The 24,683-nt window shown below is 36.5% G+C and overlaps 1 protein-coding gene, 1 non-coding gene and 1 pseudogene across 4 annotated transcripts in view; 2 read left to right on the top strand and 1 right to left on the bottom strand.

Moving 5' to 3' along the window:
* The window catches only part of EPS15 (epidermal growth factor receptor pathway substrate 15), a 140,127-nt gene that overhangs the window by 42,891 nt on the left and 72,553 nt on the right, over positions 1-24,683 (bottom strand). For all 3 annotated transcript variants that reach the window (XM_028106749.2, XM_028106748.2, XM_028106750.1), the window contains one exon: positions 11,306-11,378. In XM_028106749.2, the coding sequence (XP_027962550.1) occupies positions 11,306-11,378 (73 nt within the window). The remainder of the gene's footprint in view (positions 1-11,305; positions 11,379-24,683) is intronic.
* LOC114212191 (small nucleolar RNA U13) lies at positions 96-201 on the top strand. Its single transcript, XR_003609914.1, has one exon. It is a non-coding gene; the product is annotated as a small nucleolar RNA U13 (small nucleolar RNA).
* On the top strand, positions 16,959-17,377 carry LOC114212044 (small ribosomal subunit protein uS8 pseudogene; annotated as a pseudogene).

Below are 24,683 nucleotides of genomic sequence, written 5' to 3'. Positions count from 1 at the left end.
AGATTAAAGGAACAGAAAAGAGAATTTAGATGCAGGTCTGGCATATACAGAAATAATGATGTGAAAACATGACATTAAAATTGACTGGAAGGAGGATCCTTTTGTAGTTCGTAAGCGTGATGACCGGGTGTTCACGCTCGTTGTGTGACATGTGCCTCCCCTCAAACCTTGCTACAACCTCGGCACATTACCTATCTGGTGTGAACTTGGAAAAAAAAATTGACTGGAAGGAAAAAAGAATTAAATATTCAATAAATATCCTGGGCATATACCGTATGGTAAAAAATAAAATAAAATGAAGTCCCTAAATCACACCAAAGAGAAAAATAAATTCCAGGTATATTACAGACTTAAGTATGAAAATCAAAACTTTAAAATGTATGGAAGATAAAGTTTAAAAAAATGTATAGACGAAAATAGAGATCTCAGTGTAGGAAGGAATTTCCTAAAGATAAATCATTTTGAAAATGCTGTATTTATTTATGTACTATACTTTTTGCTTAATGATAAAGGCTACAGAAACTAAAAAATTACAATGGGAAATCTCTGTACCCTCTGCTTAATTTTACTATGAACCTAAAACTGCTCTAAAGAAAAAAGTCTATTTAAAAAAAAATACAAAAGAGACCTTGGGAGATAGATGAAAGCACTGCCATTATCATTACCACCATAAAACAGAGCAGCCAAGATGGCCTGATTTATGTGTCCTCTAACATTTGGGGTTCCTCACCTGGACCACAGAAGATCATTTGAGTGACTATTTTCTCAATTCTTTGAAGAATGGTACAATATTAGTACCACTGTAGATACACAGGGGAGAGATTAATTCACTGTTTATAAAAAGGGTTCCAAAGGGAATTAGGACTTAATTCTCTCCAGGAACCACAAGTAAGGAAGAAGGGATTGATAACTCTAAGGCATGTTTTGGCAGCAGGTGGGCAGAGATCTCAAAAAGGGTGAAATAAAATTGTGAACACAAATTTCTAAAAATAATATCTTTTAAATAACATACTATTCAAAGACCCCATCAATCATTCATCAGAATAAGAATCTAAGAACAACAAAAGAAAAACTTAGAAGAAGGTCTCTGAATTACTGCATGCAAAACAAAGACTTCTACAATAGCCCTTAAAATGTGCTAGGTATTGTCCCAGACTCTTTACATATATTAACTCATTTATAATCCATATGACAGATCTATGAAGTAGGTACTATTGTTATTCACATCTCACGGATGAGAAAACTGAGGCACAAAAGGACAAGTATTTATCCAAAGTTAGTTAGCAGGTAATGGATTCAAACTAGGTTCTGATTCCAGAGTCTGAGTCCTTAATCACTAAGCTATACAGTGCTATAGGCTAAATGTCTCACAAGTATGCTATTTTTCAAATATATGTAGATGCTTCTGTGATTAGGTAAAACATTGAACAATGCTTTTAATAACTGATTTTCACTTATATTTTCTCAACCAACTGATTAATCTAAAAGTAAAATTACTATCATGCTGCTTTCTTTAAAAAGTTCCTTTAAAAAGGCCCACACAATGGATGATCATGAAAGACTCTTCTTGTATGGACATTCCATGAGTCTATGTGATTACAGATTCATAATGGTAAGCTCCACTAGTACTTTATCATTAGTTTGCCAGCATGCCTAAATTTTTTTCATGCCTAAATTTTTAACCTGCCTATACGGTTAACTGATCCATACTCAAAATGAAGATATAGTCTCAGATATGCACCTGGCATTGGCTCTCATTAAATACATACTAGTTTTCATCATCCCTTCCTTGATTCATACTTTGTTTTTCTGTTTTCCTATTCCAAATGTCCAACTTTCTTAAAAAAAGAAAAAACTCATTGCAAAGTAGAGTTCTTTAGTCCCTCTGCAAAATATATAATGGCTCCCTCTTATCTGTAGGATAAAGTAAAACTGCCTACAAGATACATGAGAACCTTCAGTTCTGGGCTCCATGTTATCCTTCCTCTTCTTCTACTACCCTCTTTTCCTTACATTCATGTGCCCCATCTTCTTTCTCCGAGAGACAATATACTTCAATGTCCTTGTGCCTTTCCTAAGCCATTTCCTCTGCCTTGAGTGTCCTTCCACACCATCATTACCTGGAAACACTATTCATTCTTCAAAGCCCAGCCAAATTTAATCTCCTCTGACTCATCTTGAGCTTTCTTTACTATGCTCCTATAGCAGTTTGTACTTAACCTCTATTATCACACATACTACACTATAAACAATAAACAATAAACTGTAGGACACTGTAAACAACAAACTGTAAACAATAAACTGAAGGACAGAGCCAATGTCTCATCTTTCTTTGAGGTTCCACAATCTTGTACAATGCATAGCACTTCCCAGAGGATTAATTAAACAATGATGTGTAACTATTACAAAGCTTCTAGTACCTGGTAGAAACCCTTGGAAAATGTGCCAGAGGTTGATAAAAAGAAAGGATTTTATGTTCTTTTACCATTCTGTGAAAAGCTTCACTCTGCACTTGAACTATAAGTAAATATTAATAGGAGCCTCAAACTGACCTATGATAAATGCTTTCTGTTAAATTAAAATCATACCTAAATTTCTATACTGTTCAATATTTTTATAGTCTATAGACCAAGATTGATCTGACATTTAAAATTTCCATTATATGGAAATAATCTTTACTGCTTTATTAGCGCATTACTGTGGCATACACCTTTCTTGTGTCTTTAAGCTTGTATATTTGTGTTTTTTACATAATATTATGTACTATTCTTACTCTTCAGGAAGGTGGAATAACAGCTTTACTTTAACACGGTAACTGGGAAAACGACAATGGTTTGAAAATTTCTTATAAGTAAATTATAAAATATTTTTTTAAATGCCACCTACAGCTCAAGTAATTTTATTGGTTTGGGAATATAATCCATCATAAAAACCTTACTTTGGTCATAAAGTTCTTATATAGTTTATATACAATGGTATGCTAGCCTAAAAAGCATTTTTTAAGAATCCTGTGGAAAAATTTTTTTCTCTTTCCCTTTAACTAAAAATGTTCAGGGGTGGGAAAAGGAAAAAATATCTGTTATCTATTCCCATCCTCAAATACTTTAGTCTGATTTCCCACCCTCTCCCAGCCCTCCCCCCACCAAAAAAATCTTAGACTTGATCTCTAATAATATCTAGTCTTTATAGATAGATGCAATTTTGATGTCTCTACTTCTATTGTAAATCTAATTAAAAATAAAATTTACTTTAAATGGGTCACATAACATAAGAAAATGTCTAGGGGCGGGGCGCCTGGGTGGCTCAGTCAGTTAAGCAGCTGACTCTTGATTTTGGCTCAGGTTGTGATATCAGGGTCGTGGGACTGAGCCCCTAGTCAGGCTCTGCATTCAGTGCAGAGTCTGCTTGAGACTCTCTCACTCTGCCCCTCCCCTCCCCCCTGTTCTTTTCTCTCTTAAAATAAAGAAATAAAATCTTAAAAAAAAAAGTCTAGAACATAATGCTAATTTTTAAAAGCTGAATATGAGGCATGTACAGTATAATCACAAATAAATATAAAGCCATTTATGTATATTCATAAAAAATATAGCGAAATGTTAACAATGGCTCTCTCTAGAATGTGAAATTGTAGGGTTTTAATACTTTTCTATATTTTATAAGATTACTATGGACCCATTTGCTTGTATAATCTGAAAATGTCAAGTTTGCAGTTTTTAAAGTATCACATATCTCTGGCGGTTTCATACCAGTATAAAAATATTCATATGTGACCGAATTTTTATGTAAAAACTACCAATAGTACGAATAATGCTGGTTTCCTTTAAAAAACTGAAACATTTTTCAAAATGAGTATTTTTAGTGAGCCACTTTAAATACACTCTTTGAAGATAAGTTTGTGCAAAAGGAAAGGGAATAAACAAGCCAATATATTTACTCATTCTTGACCTTTTCTTTTCCACAGAGCAAACAAACTCACAATTTCCCAGCCTCACTTCCTAGCTGTAGTAAAAATCCACACAGTAATACAAAAGTATAGGCTTCGAGGGAAAGGTTACTGAGAAAATACCTCACCTTAGTGATATATTCTAAGCTGAATAGATGTCCATATTAAAACCAGTTATAATTAATGTTTCTTCATGTCTATTTCTTTTTTTTTAAGATTTTATTTATTTACTTATTTGAGAGAGAGAGAGAGAGCAGGGGAGGAGCAGAGGGAGAGGGACAAGCAGGCTCCATGCTCAGTGCAGAGCCCAACGCGGGGCTCAATCTCACGACACTGGGATCATGACCTGAGCCAAAATCAAGAGTCAGATGCTTAACTGACTGAGCCACCCAGGGAACCCATCTTCATGTCTATTTCTAAATATGATAAAAGATCATCTCTTGGGGCACCTGGGTGGCTCAGTCGTTAAGCATCTGCCTTCGGCTCAGATCATGATCCCAGGGTCCTGGGATTGAGTCCCGCTTCAGGCTCCCTGCTCAGCATGAAGCCTGCTTCTCCCTCTCCCACTTCCCCTGCTTGTGTTCCCTCTCTCGCTGTCTCTCTCTCTGTCTAAATAAAATCTTAAAAAAAAAAATCATCTCTCGGGGCACCTAGGTGGCTCAGTCGGTTAAGCATCTGCCTTCGGCTCAGGTCATGATCCTGGAGTCCCAGGATCAAGCCCCACATCGGGCTCCCTGCTCAGCAGGGAGTCTGCTTCTCCTTCTGCCCTTCACCCTGCTTGTGCTCTCACCCCACTAGTGCTCTCTGGCTTGCTCTTGCTCTCTCAAATAAATAAATAAAATCTTTAAAAAAAAATCATCTCTTAAAAAATATTAACACTAATCCATACACAAAAGGGCCTACTTTTTCAGTAGGCAAACTTATTAAACTGCACAAAATCAAAATGAACAGATGCAAACATACATACTACAAGAATTAGAATCAAAATTTTATCGCAAAATTACTTGTAATACTACCACCACTGCAATGCAATTTCCCTATCAACATCAGTATTCAGATAAACTTGGCTATTTTATTTTTGGTACAGATTTGCTTATCCTGAGACTAAGTGAAGGCAACAGATGCACATCTCCCCTCCTTGCCCACCTCCCCAACGCCCCCCCCACACCCTTGACTAGGGCAGTGGCAGGCTCTCCTAGCAAACAGTATCTTCCACCTAACTAGGATAATTGTCTCTTAACTTTAAGGTAGCCCTCTGGGAAAATCCTCTTCTGATTCAGTGCGTGACCTCAGCACTATCAAATGCCATCCCATCAAGTAAATGACTGAAGACATTTGCAGAAGCCTTCCTAGTTATGCTCTATTTTCCATGGTAATGCTCTACTTGCCTATCTGTGCCATCAACAGAAGAAAGAAGGATAGCAGCAATTAAGAGACTGGCAAGAATGGAGTGAACAAAACTACAGTAACACAGTGCCAAGGTCTGTTTTAGAAAAATACCAAAGCAGCCACATCCAAGATTCCTCATCACGGAATGAAGGGATCCTTGAGTTAGTATCTTGGCTTTATTTAAAAAGAACTTTCAAGGAAAATGTCCTGTTTTCTAGAAATCACACAAGTTAATGAAAATTATAAACTCATCCCCAACCTTCCAAACCCCATGAAGTGCAACAGAGGTAATGAAAATAGAATTTAAACAAATACATGAAAACTCTTAGCTATATTAAAAGAGTAAAATTTATTTTAGCAATCCAAGTCAGTTATATGACTTAAGAAGTAACTTAAGTATTAAAGCTATTATTAGCAAGATGAATACATATGCATCTATTTCACATAAAATACAGAATAAAAAATAAAAATACCACTAACTTATGAATAAATACTTATTTAAAAACCCCAAAGCATATATATATAAAGACATGTACTTATACTATTATATCTATACCTGAAGAATTATTAAAGAGAACAAGGGGCATTTTAAATATTTCAGTAATCTTATAAAAATGCTATTTAATAGATTTTAAAAATTCTACAGACTAATCCAAAACTAGAAATAATCAGGTACATTCATTACGTTGGCCTAATTCTCAAAACGGAAGTTATAGGAGTATTCTTTTTTTTTTAAGATTTTATTTATTTATTTGAGAGACACAGAGAGATCAGAAGCAGTGGAGAGGGGAAGAGGGAGAACCAGACCCCCCTGCTGAGCTGGGAGCCCAATGCGGGACTCCAGGGTTCCGGGATCATGACCCGAGTTAAAGGCAGATGTTCAACCAACTGAGCCACCCAGGTGCCCCTATAGAAGTATTCTTTTTTTTTTTATGGTATGTTAATCACCATACATTACATCATTAGTTTTTGATACAGTGTTCCATGATTCATTGTTTGCGTATAACACCCAGTGCTCCATGCAGAACGTGCCCTCTTTAACACCCATCACCAGGCCAACCCTTCCCCCTACCCCCCTCCCCTCTAGAACCCTCAGTTGACTATGGACTCTGAGGAGTATTCTTAATATAAAAAAAGTATCAACTATAGGGCAAGATGTTTAGGTCAAAGAACAGAAAGGAAGTCTATTAAACTAGGTGGGTGTTAGAAATTCTCACCAACAGCCTGCCTTTATTTCCCAATCATATGCTTCCCAGCATGTTCTAAGAGCATTATCGCTAGGAAAAGAATGTTGAGCTCATGTATCTAATTTTATTTCTACCCAAAATAAGTCATCCCTCTTCATCTAAGAAAAAAAAAAAACCCTAAGTGATTAAAATGAAACAAAAAAAGGACAATTACTATGATTACTGAACCTTTACTGATAAAGTATAAATAAGTAGGAACTTCTTTTGCATGAGAGTGGCATGAACAAGTATGAACTTTATGGAAAAGTCTGACTCTGTGTGAACCTACCATGCTCCCAATCCTTTCTGTGTAGGGCTTCTGGGTGTGCCTTGTCCTATTTTTAATTTCATGTACAAAACTGAAGTTTATTCATTTCTATTGTCAACAGCTTCCTTAAATTCATCTCCATGTAATAATATATTATCAAATATAGTGAAAGAAATTTTCCACAGTACAATTTCTTAGCTTAAGGAGTTTAAAATAGAGGCTGGAAGATACTGGAATCATACACACTATACTAGCACAAGAAGGTAACATATTGGACATATCATCTAAGTAAATACACACTCCTCTGGGAGTTCCAACATAGGAAAGATTAATATAGACTAAGAGACAGAGAAAGAAAAGTTTTATTTAGAGAAGTGGTGGGATTTGAGCTGGGCTTTAAGGCATGGGCAGAATTCACATAAGCAGGGAGGTAGGGAACATTCTAGATCACAACAACAGATATAAGCGTAGGAATAAGAAAGAGAATGTGTATGGCACAGTTTAGAGGCAGACAATAAAAAAACAAGTAGTACAAGAGGAGGATTTGTATCTCATCTTTTTTTCCTACCTCCAATATACCCATGAGATAGGACATCCTCCCATCATTAACAGTGGCAGTGGGCAGCAGTCAAGATTCTTCACAGCTGAGAGTCATGATACTAAAACTGGTTTAGGCAGCAGGGCAAGAAGAGGATGGCAAGAAGAGCACTTATGATCTGATTTCAAAATTTCAGATGTTAGGTAAAAGGGTGGCAATAATGAGAAAGAAAACACTGACAGAAATAGGAAAGTCCAAAACTGAAGCCAATTTTATTTTCAACAAAATGAGACTCATTTTAGATACACTGACTTTGAAATGAGAAACACTAAAATGTCTAACTGGAGATGTGAGATTAAAAAGTAGAGGGCTTGATAAATATCTGGTAGTCACCAGCATATGGAAGACAGGGGGTATGAAAAAGGAAGGAAACAAGGTGGAGGCATGTATCAGTCAATCCCTGACAAAGGCAACAGAAGCAAAGGGTCTGACAGGCAGGAGAGTATCTGAAAGAACAAAATTCAAGAAAGCAGGAACCAATGCAGGAAAGACCAATGGATCTGGCCTTAAGATTATTATTGGTTCTGGTAAGAAAAATTAAAGCACGGGTAAACAGCAGACTAAAGAGGATTACTTGAAAGGATAGGAAGAGGAAAAAATGTCCACATAAAGAAAAAAAGAAAAAGAAAAGAAAAAAACAGATTGGTAGCTAACATGCCAGTAATAACAGAAAAAAACAAAAAACAAAAAAGGTATTTTCAAATTGGTGAGTGCTGTGTGCAGATAGCCCTAAGTGAAGGCAGAAGTCAGAGAAGGAAGAGCTCGAGGATAGATAATAAGGAGATAATAGTTAGGGTATACAATTCTACTACTAATCAGAACATTTATTCTACTTTTACCTGGTACCAATCACTCGGTGAGGCACTGTAACTGCATTATCTCATTTTATTCCTACAGCAAACTCTAAGTATTTGGTATTTTTATTATTCCATATTACTGAATAGAAAGCTAATGTATGGAGTGGTTAAATTACTTACTTAGGATTACAAACCTTGTAAGAGTCAGAACCAGAATCTGAATTCAAATTTGTCAGATACCATGTTGTTCCTACAAACTTCTATGCAACACTGAAGCAAAGCACACAGAAGAGTGAATTCCTAATTTGTTAACTTTCAGAAGAAAAACTTTAATAAATTTTTATATAGGCAGTTTGAGGTAGGAAAGAATGTGGGTCTGCCTTCTCCCCTTAACAAACAAACAAACAAACAAAAGTCCAAACCATACACCTTTGAGATAGAATGGCCTTTTATAGCTTTTTCCCCTTGGATCACTTTGGACCTAATATCTCCATAGAACTTGAGGAACTAGCAGTATACCTCATATGCGTTAACAGTGATCATTTCAGGAAAAAAAGTTGAAGTTAATTACTGGTTTGTTTTTCAAGAAAAAAATCTTGAACTGAAAGTTTTCAAGATCGTAGTTCATAGGAATATAGACAGGAAACAAAAATTTAGAAATTAATTATGTAGCAGATTTTCTAACTTACCTATATTAGGACTAAAGACTACAGAGATACAAAACAAAAAAGAACTAGTCTTTTGGCACTTTGGTTGCATCTAAAATTTGGTTTCTGTCCTTGAGATATGAGCTCATATAATTACTATCTATGACTTTATAAATATGGAGAAAAGCAAGAACACTCAGAAAAGCCGAGTTTGGATTAGGCAGACACTCACTAATAGGTCAAAATTCCCTTACTTTTCTCCTGATGTCATCATTATGGCATTTCTCAATAGCACCTACATTAGAAAGTGGGGTCAGAAAGCACTGAAGTTCTTTGATTTTGCTATTAATTACCAGTAAACTGCCTTTTGCCAGAGAAATTAGAAAATAAAGCACTAGGACTTAGAGTTACTTACAGATTTTAATTATCCATGTTATTCCTTAGTCTGTGCCTCATTACCAATGGGTAAATCAGAGTTAATCAATAGGTAATGAAATCTACTTATTACCAAGTGCTTCAGAAAACTGAGAATAATCACTAAAATGAAAAGTGTTAATTACATGTAAATGTTACTTATCCATGTCAGTCTAAGTATCTCATTATCAAGTATAACACAGAGATACCTGTATTGGGGTGGAGTGAGTCATGAATCTACTAACACAAAGCTTTAATCCAATGTTATCTTTTCAACAAACTTATGTTCAAACATTATGAATTGGTCTGTACTCTGCATCCTCCAAGATGCCTTTTATTTACAGCACACAATGCAGAAAAATTAAATAGATTCCCTCTGCTAATTATACATTCTGGATTTAGCAAAGCTTAAGATTTAACATATATCTTACCATCACAACTAAGTGAAAAAGGACAAAAAAAAAAATCATGAAGAAATCTTGACTGATAAAAAACTTCTACAATTGTAAGAAATCAAATATTCAAGGATAGCCCATTTAGCCTGAAAGAACAATATAAATTTCAGTGTTGTTCTAAACCAGCCTTTTAAATTCACATTCTCAAAAGATGCAGTAGGGAAAAACCAAAAGGTAAATGTACATAAATAACAAAATACTGTCCATTGCAAAAACCTTCATACTTTAAAACACTATCTGGCTAAATTTAGAAGCTATCCAGTATTATATCAGTAACTATATCTATCTCTTCAGATTGAGAAAACTTCTATAGATTATTTTATCTTCCATTCTTAAGCTATTTTCAGCAATAATTGCTGAAATTATGTCTCTTTTCATTTCCTAAGAAGCTCAAAAACTGCACAAAAATAATGTAACTGAGGTAACCACCCCCCATTTCACTACCACAAAGGGAAATATATTAGTGATGATCTCTTGACTTTTCCATCACCTTTAGGAAAATTCCAGTATATATAATAAATGTAGTAATCTAATAAAATAGCCAACTTGTAACAAGAAGTCTCTGGCTTCTTCCTCAATCTCTCAGTAAATCATTCTCTCCACCCAGGCACAGTACATCTCAGACAATCTCTGGTGTATGTCCTACATCAAAACAAAACAATGGATCTACCAATTTAGAGCTTTCATTCATTTAAAACTATTAGCACAAGCAAGGAAATCGAACATAGAAGTAACATGTTTTATAAGGCCCATCCATATGCTTTTACTGGCAACTGACAACAGTGCTTCTACATCCAACCTCCTGTATGTGCTGGTATAACATTCAGGAAACAGTGCCCCAATAACATGGTCACATGCATTATTTACTGCTCTAAATGCAACACTGCTCGATTTTCTATATTTTTAATACGTGAAATACCCCTTTTTATATCATTTCTCAATCAGAAACTGAAGTTTTATTACCTTTTCTATTTGTAAAATGAAGGTACTTAATGCAGCACTTAGTGAAAATGAATTAAATCTCATTATGCTAAAGTTTAAGATATCCTGGCTACTAAGCAACTTACAAAATGCTATTTTAAATTGTTTCATATCATTTCCCATCCTATCAGTATTATAGTATTATGAGAAACAGCCCTTTAAAAACACTAGGTCTCCTTAGCTAACAAAATTTCACATTTGTAAAAAGCAATTTGTGTTTTGATGATGATGATGATGGTGATGATGATCTCACTCATTTAATTTTATTGGTGTAATAATATTTATATCGTAACTCATTCAAACTTACCTTTAATGATATAATATGTAGGTAAATATTATCTTAAAAATACTTTCAAAACTAGAAATTTATGCTAAAAATACAGCTTTCTCATTGCAGTATAATCTTTACAGGCCAGAATTCAGAGAAAAACTGATATTTGCAAAAGGCAAATATTTATATCACATAAATAACAGGTATTCCCTTGACCTACTCAATACCACAACCATTACATGGTAAATGATCCTATACATTTAAAATGAATCCTCCTAAATCAGAAATAGAATACTGAATTTTACAGTTCACTTACCTGAACCTCGCTTGTCCTCTGTTTAATAGTATCTTCTTTCTCCTTGAGGTCCTGTTCCACATTATTCTTTTCCCTAGAAGACCAGCAAACAATGCAAGAATATTTGAGAACATCAGCTACAGCCGGTATGGTTATCCATCCTCCTAACCCTGAATCGTTTTTTAAATACATAGTGAAACATTCAATTTTTAAGTGAAGGGCAGAGTTTCCACCCTCTTTTAATTATTTATGGAATAGAAATCAATATAAGCTGTTTGTAAAAAAAAAAATTGCTTTCTCACTAAAATGTGGTGAAAAGAGAATAGATTAAAAAAGGAAGAGGAGAAAAATAATCAATGAAACACTCAGGTTGCACTGATCTCACTGTTGCTATGGAAATGATGTCCAATGAAAATTGCTGGTGAAAAAAAGGAGGGGTTGCATCAGCTCTGTAAGCTTAACCCTTAAGTACCATGTCAAATCAAATGAAAATGGCTAACAGAAATAGTCAACAATATTAAGGAAAAGGACATTTACTGAAGTGTTAATTTCCCCTTAAATCACTGGTGTGTACCACTTTTAGAATGAAACAACATAGAAGAAATGGATAAGACTGTCAATACACAGTCTGTTTGCTCCATCAAATACCGCTCTGCTCAAAAAAACTATTTTAGGACCACTTATCAATTCCAGTTGATCAAATACATAAAACAATGTATACTAAGTAAAAAAAGAATTGCATTAGCATTTATCTCTTTCTATACTCTTCAGATCAAACATTCTAGGATCCACTTGTAGGCTGAGATACCATTATCTAAATTCTTACATGCTTCCATCAGAGCTAGATTCCTAATGAATGAGTCCTAAGCAACCTTAGATTCAGAATTACAATATAAAGCTATTTCTTTTGATGTAATAAATTTAAGTGTTTGTACTGAAATCACACACACACACACACTGGCTTGCTCTCTTCATTTTTCTTTTCTACAAAATGAGAGAAAAATCCATAGAACTCTGCAGCAATACATTTTTGGGTGGGGGTAAAGGTGAAAGAAGGCAACATGAAAAAGGGGGGAATGCCTTCAAGAAGTCCTCCAGACTAGTAGAGTTTCTCCTTAGAGCTTCAAGACTGTTATTTCAGTTTCATCCCAGACATCACCCAAACAGAAGCTCAGGTTCCATTAAGCTGTAGCATAAAGGCAAGTGGGAAAATTATACCAGAGGAGATACTTAGGGGACAACTTAACGCTGTATTTTTATTTCTCGACCCTTTCTGAGGTGATATTTTAAATGCAGACAAAAATCAAATGTTTTGGATATGCAGGCACAATGTTCTTAAGATTTGTAAGGAAAAAAAAAAGCCCAAGAATAAAAGCTATTTGTATACTGTTACTTTTAAACACTTGAGATGGCCAAGGAGCTCACTAACCATTTGTCAGCTGGGTCGCAATGTGGGTCGTGATGTCGCAGAGATTTTAAACAGTCCCTTACCATGAGAATCATTGTTGCAGCCCATTCCTCCCATACCTCAATCTACTTATTATGCAAAGGTCATCCCCCACTTCCCTTATAAAATCAGGTAAAATCAAAAAATAGAAATCACAGGAACAAAAATCTAAATATACCACACAAATTCTGCAAGCTCAATCTTGGAAATTTTTCCTTTCCTTAAGTGAGCAGAAGAGTGTTTTCATTCCTGCTGCATGTCAGAGATAAGTCACATGAAAAACTAGCCCCCTTCCCCAACCCCAAATTCTCAGAGGCATTCCACACAGGGTGAGTATCAATTTCTGACAGCAGCTAATAACAAAAATAGAAAACATCACACAGTATCACAGATCAGCACTGCATACACTTATGTACATGTTTGTATTCAATCCTTTCTGCTTCTCTGTTAACTGCTGTTACTGACAGTGTCTGCTCAAAGATCAAGTGTGCAGGCAGGAAAACAGGGCTGCAAGAAAGCAGTGAGCTGACAATGCAGCCAAGACAGAAGAATAAGAGAGCTAAAAAAAAAAGGAAGCTTGCTTGGTGAAAATGGAAAACAGATTACAAAGGACTGTCAGCTCTAACGAGCAAATACAGTCTGTGTTTTGGTAAAATGGAGGAAGCTTAGAAGTACAGAGTCCTTTTCATAATTTTGGGTGTGGGAGTGAGGGTAGCAGTAGTGATATCTCCAAACATATCCCAAAGACCATTTCCAACTAAACAAAATATGGGAGTGTCAGGCATTAATTCTCATAGTACTGAGATCAATTAAATTTAACTTTTGATCCACTTTTATCTGGTAAAATTCTGGCCTCATAATAATTCCTTTATTATCAAAACCAAGTAGTATAAGAGAAAATGTGTAAATGTGTAAATTACTAAAGAGAAAATGTGTAAAAAAAATCAGTTATATTACCTTCTATTAAAACCATCACAATTGAAAATCTGTCCTATAAATCAGACTAAAAATCAAATTATTTTCTCATTAACTTAGATTATAATTTCAGGGATGTCAAATTGTTATTCTGTGATAGTCCATTGACTCTTTTTCTTTTCTTTTCTTTTCTTTTTAAAGATTTATTTATTTATTTGAGAGAGAGAATGAGAGAGAGAGAGAGCACGAGAGGGAAGAGGGTCAGAGGGAGAAGCAGACTCCCTGCCGAGCAGGGAGCCCGATGCGGGACTCGATCCCGGGACTCCAGGATCATGACCTGAGCCGAAGGCAGTCGCTGAACCAACTGAGCCACCCAGGCGCCCTCTTTTTTTACTTAAATACAATTAGCCAACATATAATACACCATTAGTTTCAGATGTAGAGTCCATAGACTCTTAACCTCTATAGCTATCCTTCTAATTTTGGGCAAATAAGAATACCTAAATACATTTAGGTGCATGAAGATGCTTAGGTGCAAGAGAACGGGACCTGGGTCATATTTCTTACATTCTCCTTTCTTTCAAATAACATATATTTTTCTACAGGTGATGGATGCATAACTATACAAAGCACACTGTTTAACATTAATAATTCAAAAACTTAGTTTTTTTTTTAAAGATTTTATTTATTTATTCGACAGAGAGAGACACAGCGAGAGAGGGAACACAAACAGGGGGAGTGGGAGAGGGAGAAGCAGGCTTCCTGCCGAGCAGGGAGCCCAATGCAGGGCTTGATCCCAGGACCCTGGGATCATGACCCGAGCTGAAGGCAGATGCTTAACAGACTGAGCCACCCAGGCACCCCTCAAAAACTTAATTCTTTTCAAGATTCTGTGCCACAATAAAAAATATTTATTTGTAGTTTTCCAAGGAGCCCACCAATACATATGGGTAAAACAGATTTAAGATATATTTCAAAAATAGGTGTGTGAGCATTTTGCCCAAAGCACTACTCATCTTGGATGACAGGAAAGCTATTGCCTTCAGCTTAGAAACTTCCAGAAGGGAAAAGAAAAGATCACACATACCTTCTATCTTAGACTATCTCTGTGACCCTATTCACTCCCAAGATTCTGACACATCCTAAAAAACCCACAAATACCAATGCTTTAAATAAAGAAAGGCCGGGGATAAGGCTCCCTAGTTTCCAAAAGCTGCTGGTTTTGATTCGGTGGAACCTAGTATGTAAACCAGCAAGAAAAGCAAAACCCAAGCTAGGCTTTCAGAAGCCTAAAGTTGGTAACTGCATAAACCTACTATGAAGTAGTCAAAGCTATTCACAAGGACAGTCAGGCTCAGGGCCCCAAGTCCACAAAGTTCACTTTCATTTCCCCAGGCTCTGTTTATGGGAAGGAGGGAGTGAACGATCTGTCTTAATTTTGATATAATACCAACACTGTCAGAGAAAAAGGTTTAAGTCACCTTCAAAGCCCTTCCCAGAAACATAGTTTTAGTTTTTTTTTCTGAATATAAATATCCATTATTTCCCAAACAGCAATAAAAAGAGAAACAAGTTAGAAACCAAAAACCAGTTAGTTAGAAACTCATGAAGAGGGATGCCTGGGTGGCCCAGTCAGTTAAGCATCTGCCTTTGGCTTAGGTTATGATCCCAGTGTCCTGGGATCGAATCCCGTATCGGGCTCCTTGCTCAGCAGGGAGCCTACTTCTCCCTCTGCCTGCCATTCCCCCTGCTTGTGCTCTCTCTCTCTGACAAATAAATAAATAAATGAAATGTTAAAAAGAAAAAAAGAAACTCATAAAGGTATATTTTTCAACCCTGAAACTTATTGATAAAAATCTTTTTGGGTACATTTTGGGATCTTATCATTAAGTAGCTTAACTGCCAAAATCTCTCTATCAAGCAAACACAGAAAAGCAAGCTATTCTCATTACTCTTGTTACTATTCTCATTACTACAATAGTCTTTTTTTTTTTTAAGATTTTATTTATTTATTTGACAGAGAGACACAGCAAGAGAGGGAACACAAGCAGGGGGAGTGGGAGAGGGAGAAGCAGGCTTCCCGCGGAGCAGGGAGCCCAATGCGGGGCTCGATCCCAGGACCCATGACCGGAGCTGAAGGCAGATGCTTAAGGACTGAGCCACCCAGGCGCCCCCACTACGACAGTCTTTAGTAAAGCATCTAGGTCTTAAAAACTGGAGACAGATTCTAATCTGGCTCAGCCATGAAACAGTTGTTTTTTTTTTTTTTTACTCTGATGATCACATAACTTTCAGAGCCTCAGTCTTAATTTTCATTATGCAGATGCTAATATCTCTACCATCTTAAGATTTGCAAGGTAAAATGTACAAGATGTCATGTAATTAGGAAAAAAGCAGGCTTTGAGCCTATGCTGTGCTTGCTTTTTGCTGATAACATTAACATTACTTATAATTTTAAATAACACTGATGGAGTAATTTTTAAATTGTTAAAAAGAATTATGGGTTGCAATAAAATTTAGAATACATTGATCTAATGCATAGAATATATAATGTAATCACTGAAATTTCTGCCCCCAAATCTTGCTTAATATTCAAAAAACTATTCTCTACCTTTAGAAACTCATTATATGGTTTTCAAAGCATAAGATTCGGTGTAAAATAGCCCAGAATTCAAATACTGACTCCATCACAGGGCATCTTACTTAAAGCACTGTAGTAACAGTTATTTGTTCTGGCTGACCCTCCCTTCTCCTAGGACCCAGAAATCCTTTTGGGAGACTGCTCCTCTCTTTCTCCCTTACCTATCACCTTTCTGCCTGAACAGTTCAAGCAGAAGATGCCATCTTTTTACAGAGTCAACCTCTCTGAGCAATGACTGGCCAGGGATTGGCTCCTGACCAAAGCTTAACCAGTCACATTCCACCAACTCACCATCACAGGGATTAACTCAAGAACAGGCCCATGATTAAAGACAAGGCAGTCAGGATCTTTATCTAGGATGCCTTTATTTGGAACTAATAGAAAACTATTACTACCACTATACTATCTACTATTACTATCATTACAACTAATAATAACAATTATAATATATTATTATAATTATGGAAACTAGCATTTATTAAACATTTACTATATAATAGGTGTTATGTGATAAGCACTTTACATGGATTATCTCATTCATTCTTAGGAAGAATTATTCCTGTGAAATGATGAAGACGGGCAAATGTGAGTCCAGGTGCTGGGGATATTTGCTGTCCCTGCCTAATGAATAATAAAATTTTCACATAAAAAGCTGAGGTGAGGTCCTCTTTCCGCCATCTTTCCATCCCACCATAATGGTGCACATGAATGTCCTGGCAGATGCTCTCAAGAGCATTAACAATGCTGAGAAGAGAGGCAAATGCCAGGTTCTTATTAGGCCGTGCTCCAAAGTCATCGTCCAGTTTCTCACTGTGATGATGAAGCATGGTTACACTGGTGAATTTGAAATCACTGATGATCACAGAGCAGGGAAAATTGTGAATCTCACGGGCAGGTTAAACAAGTGTGGAGTGATCAGCCCCAGATTTGACGTACAATTGAAAGATCTAGAAAAATGGCAGAATAACCTGCTCCCATCCCGCCAGTTTGGTTTCATTGTACTGACAACCTCAGCTGGCATCATGGACCATGAAGAAGCAAGACGAAAACACACAGGAGGGAAAATCCTGGGATTCTTTTTCTAGGGATGTAATACGTGCAAATAAAATGCCTCAATGGACCAAAAAAAAAAAAAAAAAAAAATGCTGAGGCGAAAGGCAAGCAGACAAGAGAATCCTGGTAGGGCTTTAGGCTCTGGCTCCTTTCCGCCCTTATGATGGTTAACTTTATGCATTAACTTGGCTAGGCCATGGTACCCAGGTATTTGGTTAAACAGGTATTTGGATGTTGCTGTAGAGATTTTTTTTTTTAAAGATTTATTTATTTAGAGTTGGGGAAGGGCAGAGGGAGTGAATTTTCAAACAGACTCCCCACTGAGTCTGGGAGCGTGCAGCCGGACAGGGGGCTTGATCCCACAACCCATGAGATCATGACCTGAACCAAAACCAAGAGTCAGACACTCAATCAACTGAGCCACCCAGGCTGCTATAGAGATATTTTTTTAGATGAAATTAACATTTAAATCAGTAGACTTTGAGTAAAATAAATTACTCATCATAGTATGAATGGACTTCACCCAATTAGTTTAAAACCTTAAGAGAAAAAAAAACAAACCTGAGGTTCCCCAAAGAAGAGGGAATTCTATGTCCAAACTGTGTTTGGACTTGAGCTACAACATCAACTCTACCCTGAGTCTCCAACCTACTGGCCTGTCCTACACATTTCAGACTTGCCAGCTCCCACATTTGTGTGAGCCAATTCCTTAAAATAAATTGAATATAGTATCTACTTTATATATCATATGTGGGGATTGCTACAAGGAGTGAAAAAGAAAATACACAACAAAACTCAATAATACATCCCTATGCAACTTTAAGACCTATCTACTGATTCAACAAACAAATACTGAATCTTACTATATACCTGTTACTGTGCTACACTTTGGGGCTACAAAAAACAATGAGACAGGTACCGGCCATTAAGAAACTCAGAATTCAATGTATCTGAGGGGTCTGGCAGAAAAATATAAAAAGATAATCACAATGCAGTGTACTGGGTGCCAGAATGGGCAAGCACAAGGTGCTGTGGGAACACAGTAGATGGGTACCTGACTCTCCCTGGAGAGGGTCAGAAAAGGCTTGCTTGGTATCAGTGAAGGCAGGTTCATTAACCGCAAGATAAGCTGTACAGATAGAAAGTGGTATGTTTATCAACAGAAATTACTCCAGCCTGGGCATGCTTTGTGAAGGAGGTGAGACTTCAGCTAAGGCTTGAAGGAAATAATGAATGTCAGATAGAAAAGTGGCATTTCAAAATGAAGAACTTATGCAAGAAAGCACACAAGATGTCAGCAAAACAGCAGACTAAGAGGCAGACTAAGAAGAAACCTTCCCAAATTTGACAAAACACACTAATCTACAATCCAAGAAGCTCAACAAATTCCAAGCAGGAAAACCCAGAGATCCACACTGAGACACATTATAATGAAACTGCTGAAAGACAATCTTGAAAGCAGTAAGAAAGACTAGTCACATACAAAGGATCTTCAATAAGATTATCAGTAGATTTCTTAGCAAAAACTTTGATGGCCAGAAGGCAGTGGGATGATATATGTAAGTGTTAAAAAAAAAAAAATGAAAAACACTATCTGGCAAAACTGTCCTTCCAAAATGAGAGAGAAGTTAAGATATTCCCAGATAAACAATGGCTGAGTGACTTCCTCATCATTAGACCTGTGCTACAAGAAATGCTAAAGTGAATCCTTCAGGTTGAAATGAAAGGATGCTACTAGACAGTAACTCGAAGCCATATGAAAATATAAAGATCTCCAATGAAAGATACATGGGCAAGAACAAAAACCAGTATTATTGTAATTTTGGTTTGCAACTTCCCTTTAAATTTTCTACAGGATTTTGGGCACCTGGGTGGCTCAGTTGGTTAAGCGACTGCCTTCGGCTCAGGTCATGATCCTGGAGTCCCGGGATCAAGTCCTGCATCGGGCTCCCTGCTCGGCGGGGAGTCTGCTTCTCCCTCTGACCCTCTTCCCTCTCGTGCTCTCTGTCTCTCATTCTCTCTCTCTCAAATAAATAAACAAAATCTTTAAAAAAAATAAATAAATTTTCTACAGGATTTAAAAGACAAACACATAAAAAATAATTATATCTGTTAGTAGATATAGAATGTATAAAGATATGATTTATGACATCAATAACAAAATGGAGGGGACAGAACTTATAGGAGTAGAATTTTATGTGATTAAAGTTAAGTCGCTATCAAGTCCAATTAAATCATTCAGCTTGGGTAGATGAAAAAATTCTGGAGATGAATAGTGGTAATGTTGTACAAGAAAATGAATGTACTTAATAACACCGAATTACATGATTAAAAATGGCTAAAATAGTAAATGTGCTATGTATATTTTATCACAAAAAATAATGAAAAAGAAGAAAGCACAGAGCTGAGAAAATTCTAGATAGATTAAATATCTAGGATGGAGGGTTCATGTGTGATAAATGAAGCTGGAATTGAAAATCAAGGTAGGACAATAAAAGAATTTCAGTACTAGGTAAAGACATAGTCTTTTAATATACAGGAAAGGAGAGTCCCTAAAGGTTTCCGAGCTGTGCTTTTTTGAACTCTGAAAGGCATTATTTAGCAACATAACTTCTTTTTCTGCTGACTTCTGCTCTGTAGAAGAAGAGAGGAAGTAGAGGCTCTTATTGCTCAGAAAGCTGATGACAATTGCTAGAAAGGCAATAGAACACTCTGACTCTGCTTATCTTGAGAACTGTCAGAAGTCTTGAGCTAGAGTAACAACTATAGAGAGTTGAGAAGAAAATCCTGACTTGTACTTCAAACCAGCCTTTTGGTTTGAAAGTTAGACAGCCTTTCACTCTAAGAATTCACAGTGATTTGATAAAAACTTGAGTTAAAGTTTGAGAGTAAAGACATTGATTTGTACCTTTAAGTATTTAATTTCTCTAAAAGTTGCCTTAAGTATATAATCTCTCTATGACCGTATATTATTTCATTCTTTTGACAGTTATCGAATATCTACTAAATGCCAAACAAGACTGACGTTGGACCCCTACCGATAGTTTGCTGCGGAAAAAAACATAGCCATTAATCATAAAACAGTAAGACAAATGCTATAACAGTTTAAGTGCATATGGTTCTACGGAATAACTAAACTTCTTAATTCTGCAAGGCTGTTTTAACAAGTTTCATTTTTTAAAAATAACTCAGAGAATATATTGACAGGCAAAAATTACTGAAAAGAAACCCTAGCTGGGATCAAGGAAAACACAAACTTTGGGTGTTGCTCACACAACTGCTGCCCTGTCAGTGGCAGAATCCAAAATTTGATGGTTCATTTTTAAAAGGAGAAATAAAAGCTCATTCTGCAAACCCCAAATAATTAATTTATTCTACGTATCTGACAGGACAAAAGGAGATGAAAAAAGTAAAAGAAAAGAAATGTAAAACAAGGCCTTAATTTTCCTAATTATAAAACAGGGATAATAAAGTTGATAAGAAGGACTAATTTTTATTACATCTAGAAAGATTTCAGCCCAATGCCCAGCACACAATAAGTGCTTAATAAATGTCAGCTATTATTATTACCATTATACTATTTACTAGTATAAAAGTACAATATTTACTGGCTTTTTAAAAGTTTCAATCAAGCATCCACAGTGATGGCAGTTAGGACTTAAATAGGTGGGTAGAAACTGACTCCTATCCTTCAGGAGCTGAAAGTTCTTGGTAGTTATTTTTGTTTCCCAAAGACAAACTTTAACACATCTTAAAAATTACTGCTCTCTTAAAAGAGGTAAGAGCCCCTTAGTAAGCTACCAGTGCCACAAAATAATGAAAGCAAATATAATTTTTATAGAATATAAATGACTGAGACCAGGGGCACCTGGCTGGCTCAGTGGTTAGGCGTCTGCCTTCAGCTCAGGTCATGATCCCTGGGTCCTGGGATGGGGCCCCGCACTGGGCTCCCTGCCCAGCGGGAAGCCTGCTTCTCCCTCTCCCACTCTCCCTGCTTGCGTTCCCTCTCTCATTGTCTCTCTCTCTCTCCCTGTCAAATAAATAAATAAAATCTTTAAAAATAAAAAATAATCGGAGGGGGAGACGGACCATGAGAGACTATGGACTCTGAGAAACGAACTGCGGGTTTTAGAGGGGAGGGGGCTGGGGGGGATGGGTTAGCCTGGTGATGGGTATTAAAGAGGGCACATACTGCATGGAGCACTGGGTGTTATACACAAACAATGAATCATGGAACACTACATCAAAAACTAATGATGTAATGTATGGTGATTAACATAACATAATTAAAAAAATAAAGAAAGAAAGATAAACCAGCTCATGCCTGAGTGGAAAGTTCACAATTTCAAAATTTTTGAAGTCCTAAAATAATGAAAAAAAGTATACAGGGAGAGTGAGTGTGCAAAAAATAAATGAATAAATAAATAAATAAATAATAAAAAAGACCAGAGCAATCCAACATAAATACAATGTAAGCCACATACATAATTTTAAACGATCAAATTGCCACATATTAAAAAGTAAAAAGAAACAAGTGAAATTTATATGTTTTACTTAATCCAGTATAGCCAAAATATTTACATTCTTTTTTGAAATCCAATATAGTTTACACTAACAGCACATCTTAATTAGGATTAGCCATATTTTAAGTGCTCAATAGCCAGATGTGGCTAGTGGCTACTGTATTAGATAGTGCAGACTCAAACTTTAGCAGGCGGGGTTTCAAATAAGGGCAGTCTCCCTTAACAAAGGTTTTAAATGCTGAGCCATGCACTCTGTGTGAAAATTAATTAGACTGACTCCTTATTACCAACAAAAGCACACTACAACCTACAGCTTCAATTATTCAATCAGTCTCACCACTGTTGAGGTAGTCACAATTGAGGTCTAATAGTACCACAGATCTTTACGGGGCCAGAAACAGGTCAGGTCGGATCATATAAGCAAAAGAGCTCCAGATTCAATGGTATAAGCAATGCTCTCTTCAGAGCTAATGGTTTCTAATGGTATGTGAACGGAACTAAACCCTCAAAACATAAATTTTTTTAAAGTTCAAACTGTATGCTAATGCTGCCTTAAATAGGTTTTTCAAAAATCAGTTCCTAAATATGACTGGAATAGAGATCTACATATTTAGGAACACAAATTCTGGCTCCCTGGCTACACAGTTCCAGTATTTCTTTAACTAGGGAAAGAGAGTGTTCATTCAGCTACTGGAACCAGTGTGTGCTGAGCACCTATTCAGTAAAGTGCTAAGCTGGTTGTTGGGGATGATGATGATAACGACGATACCAACGACTATGAATGTATACTGAGAATTTATCACATTCCAAGAAAGATATTAAGCATTTTACATATTAGTCACATTTCCACTTCACAGATGAAGAAACTGAGGCACAGATGGTTAAGTTACTTGGCTAAGTCATGTCAGGAGCCAAACTAGGCAATCTGGTTGGAAAGCCATGCTCTGAAATAATATACTATATTGCCTCATTAGAAATAAGAAACAGTCTGTGCTATCACACATAGCTCAGAATTTACTACAGAAAGAAATATAATTCAGTACTGTAAGCATTCTGAGAGAAGGAAATTGAATGCTCTCTGAGCTGAGGGAGATACCAAGGAAAGCTTCTTAGAAAAGAAGACTTGTCTATTCTTCATCTGAAAAATTGGGATAAAACTACTTATCCTTAGCTGATATTGCAAGAATCAAATAAGAGAGGGGTGCCTGGGTGGCTCAGTCATTAAGCGTCTGCCTTCAGCTCAGGTCATGATCTCAGGGTCCTGGGATCGAGCCCTGCATCGGGCTCCCTGCTCAGTGGGAAGCCTGCTTCTCCCTCTCCCACTCCCCCTGCTTGTGTACCCCCTCTCGCTGTGTCTCTCTCTGTCAAATAAATAAAATCTTTAAAAAAAAAAGAATCAAATAAGAGAAATTATATAAAGCAGGCATAGCACAATATCTAATAACTATTACTGTAATTACCTATCCTGTTTACTAGCCCAAGACCAGGATAACAAGTTTCAAGACCAGGATAACAAACTGGCCTGACAGGATGTAGCTTTTACTTCCTGATGTTCTTGCTAAAAGGACAGAGACAGGAAGGAAGTAGAAGCTGATAGAAGACAAATAAATATTAACTCCTGCCTCAGCACAATTCACCACCACTGTGCTATCTTAGTGACTGAAGCAAGTTTTGACTTTTCACTGTCAAGAACTTCTCTATTTGAAACATTTTAGTTTCAGAGCAAGGGTTCTTAAAAAATGGATCCATGGATAGTTTTTAAAGGTCTCGGAACTCCTGAAATAAATACAGAATGGTGTACATGGATACACATACTCTTTTGGAAGGAGGAGGGGCCTAAAAGCCTTCATCAGATTCTCAGAGGAATCCCTGACACAAAAATAGGTCGTCAAAATATGAAAAATCAGCCCCCTATACTTAATGTCCCTGGGAGGATTAAAAATCCTTTTGTCTATAAAAGCCTCTTCCATAATATATGGTGATTAACGTAACAATAAAAAAAATTTTTTAAAAAAAGCCTCTTCCACAGTCTTGAAAATAACCTATTATTCAGAAGATCTCTTGTCTTTTCATCCTTTAATACATGGCTTCTAATCTGCCATAAACTTGACAGAAATTGAGTCTGGGAAATATTCTAATATTTGTAACATACGTTGATTGATTCATTCAACCAATTAACCTATACTGAGATTCTGTGGTGTCAGGTATTGTGTGCATTAACTTCTAAACCTATCCAAGTGAATAAGACATGGGCCCTGCCCTAAAGGAGTTCAAATTAAAATGAAGACCACAATAAAATATGGTGAGTACTACTGCAAAGGAATAAAGTTTCTAGAAGTAGAAAGAAAAAAGCAATTAGCAATCAAGATTTCAGTGAAGGTTTGACAAAGCAGATGATATTTAAGCTGGGTAAATAAAAGTTTACAAGGTAAAAGGGGAACAAAGGGGAACAACAGGATGAGAAGCAAAGAATAAAAATGTGTGGCATGTTGACGGCAGAGGTCCATCCAACCACATGGCTTGAGAGAAGGGGTAAAACCAAAATGTAGAGCACCATGCTCAACATTGAGATGCAAAAGGAAACACATGGTGTCTGCTCTCAAGGAGCCTGATGGTGCCCTAGAAAAAAAGGATTCTACTTTACTGTGGGAGGTGGCTAAGACAGAAGAATGGTCAGGAAGCCAAAGGAAAACCATGAAAGAAGAGACTTCATGTCATACTCAGAAAAGTGAGCTGAATCCAGTTGGGGATAGGAAGTCACTAAGGGATCTGAGTTGTATTTTATACATCACTTGGAGGTGCAAAGGAAGGAAGGAGAGA

This window comes from Eumetopias jubatus, unplaced genomic scaffold (assembly GCF_037043125.1).
Source record: "Eumetopias jubatus isolate StellerSeaLion01/CBP00866 unplaced genomic scaffold, mEumJub1_p1.0 scaffold_4, whole genome shotgun sequence".
Lineage (NCBI taxonomy): Eukaryota > Metazoa > Chordata > Mammalia > Carnivora > Otariidae > Eumetopias > Eumetopias jubatus.
This window is presented reverse-complemented; position numbering and strand designations above follow the sequence as displayed.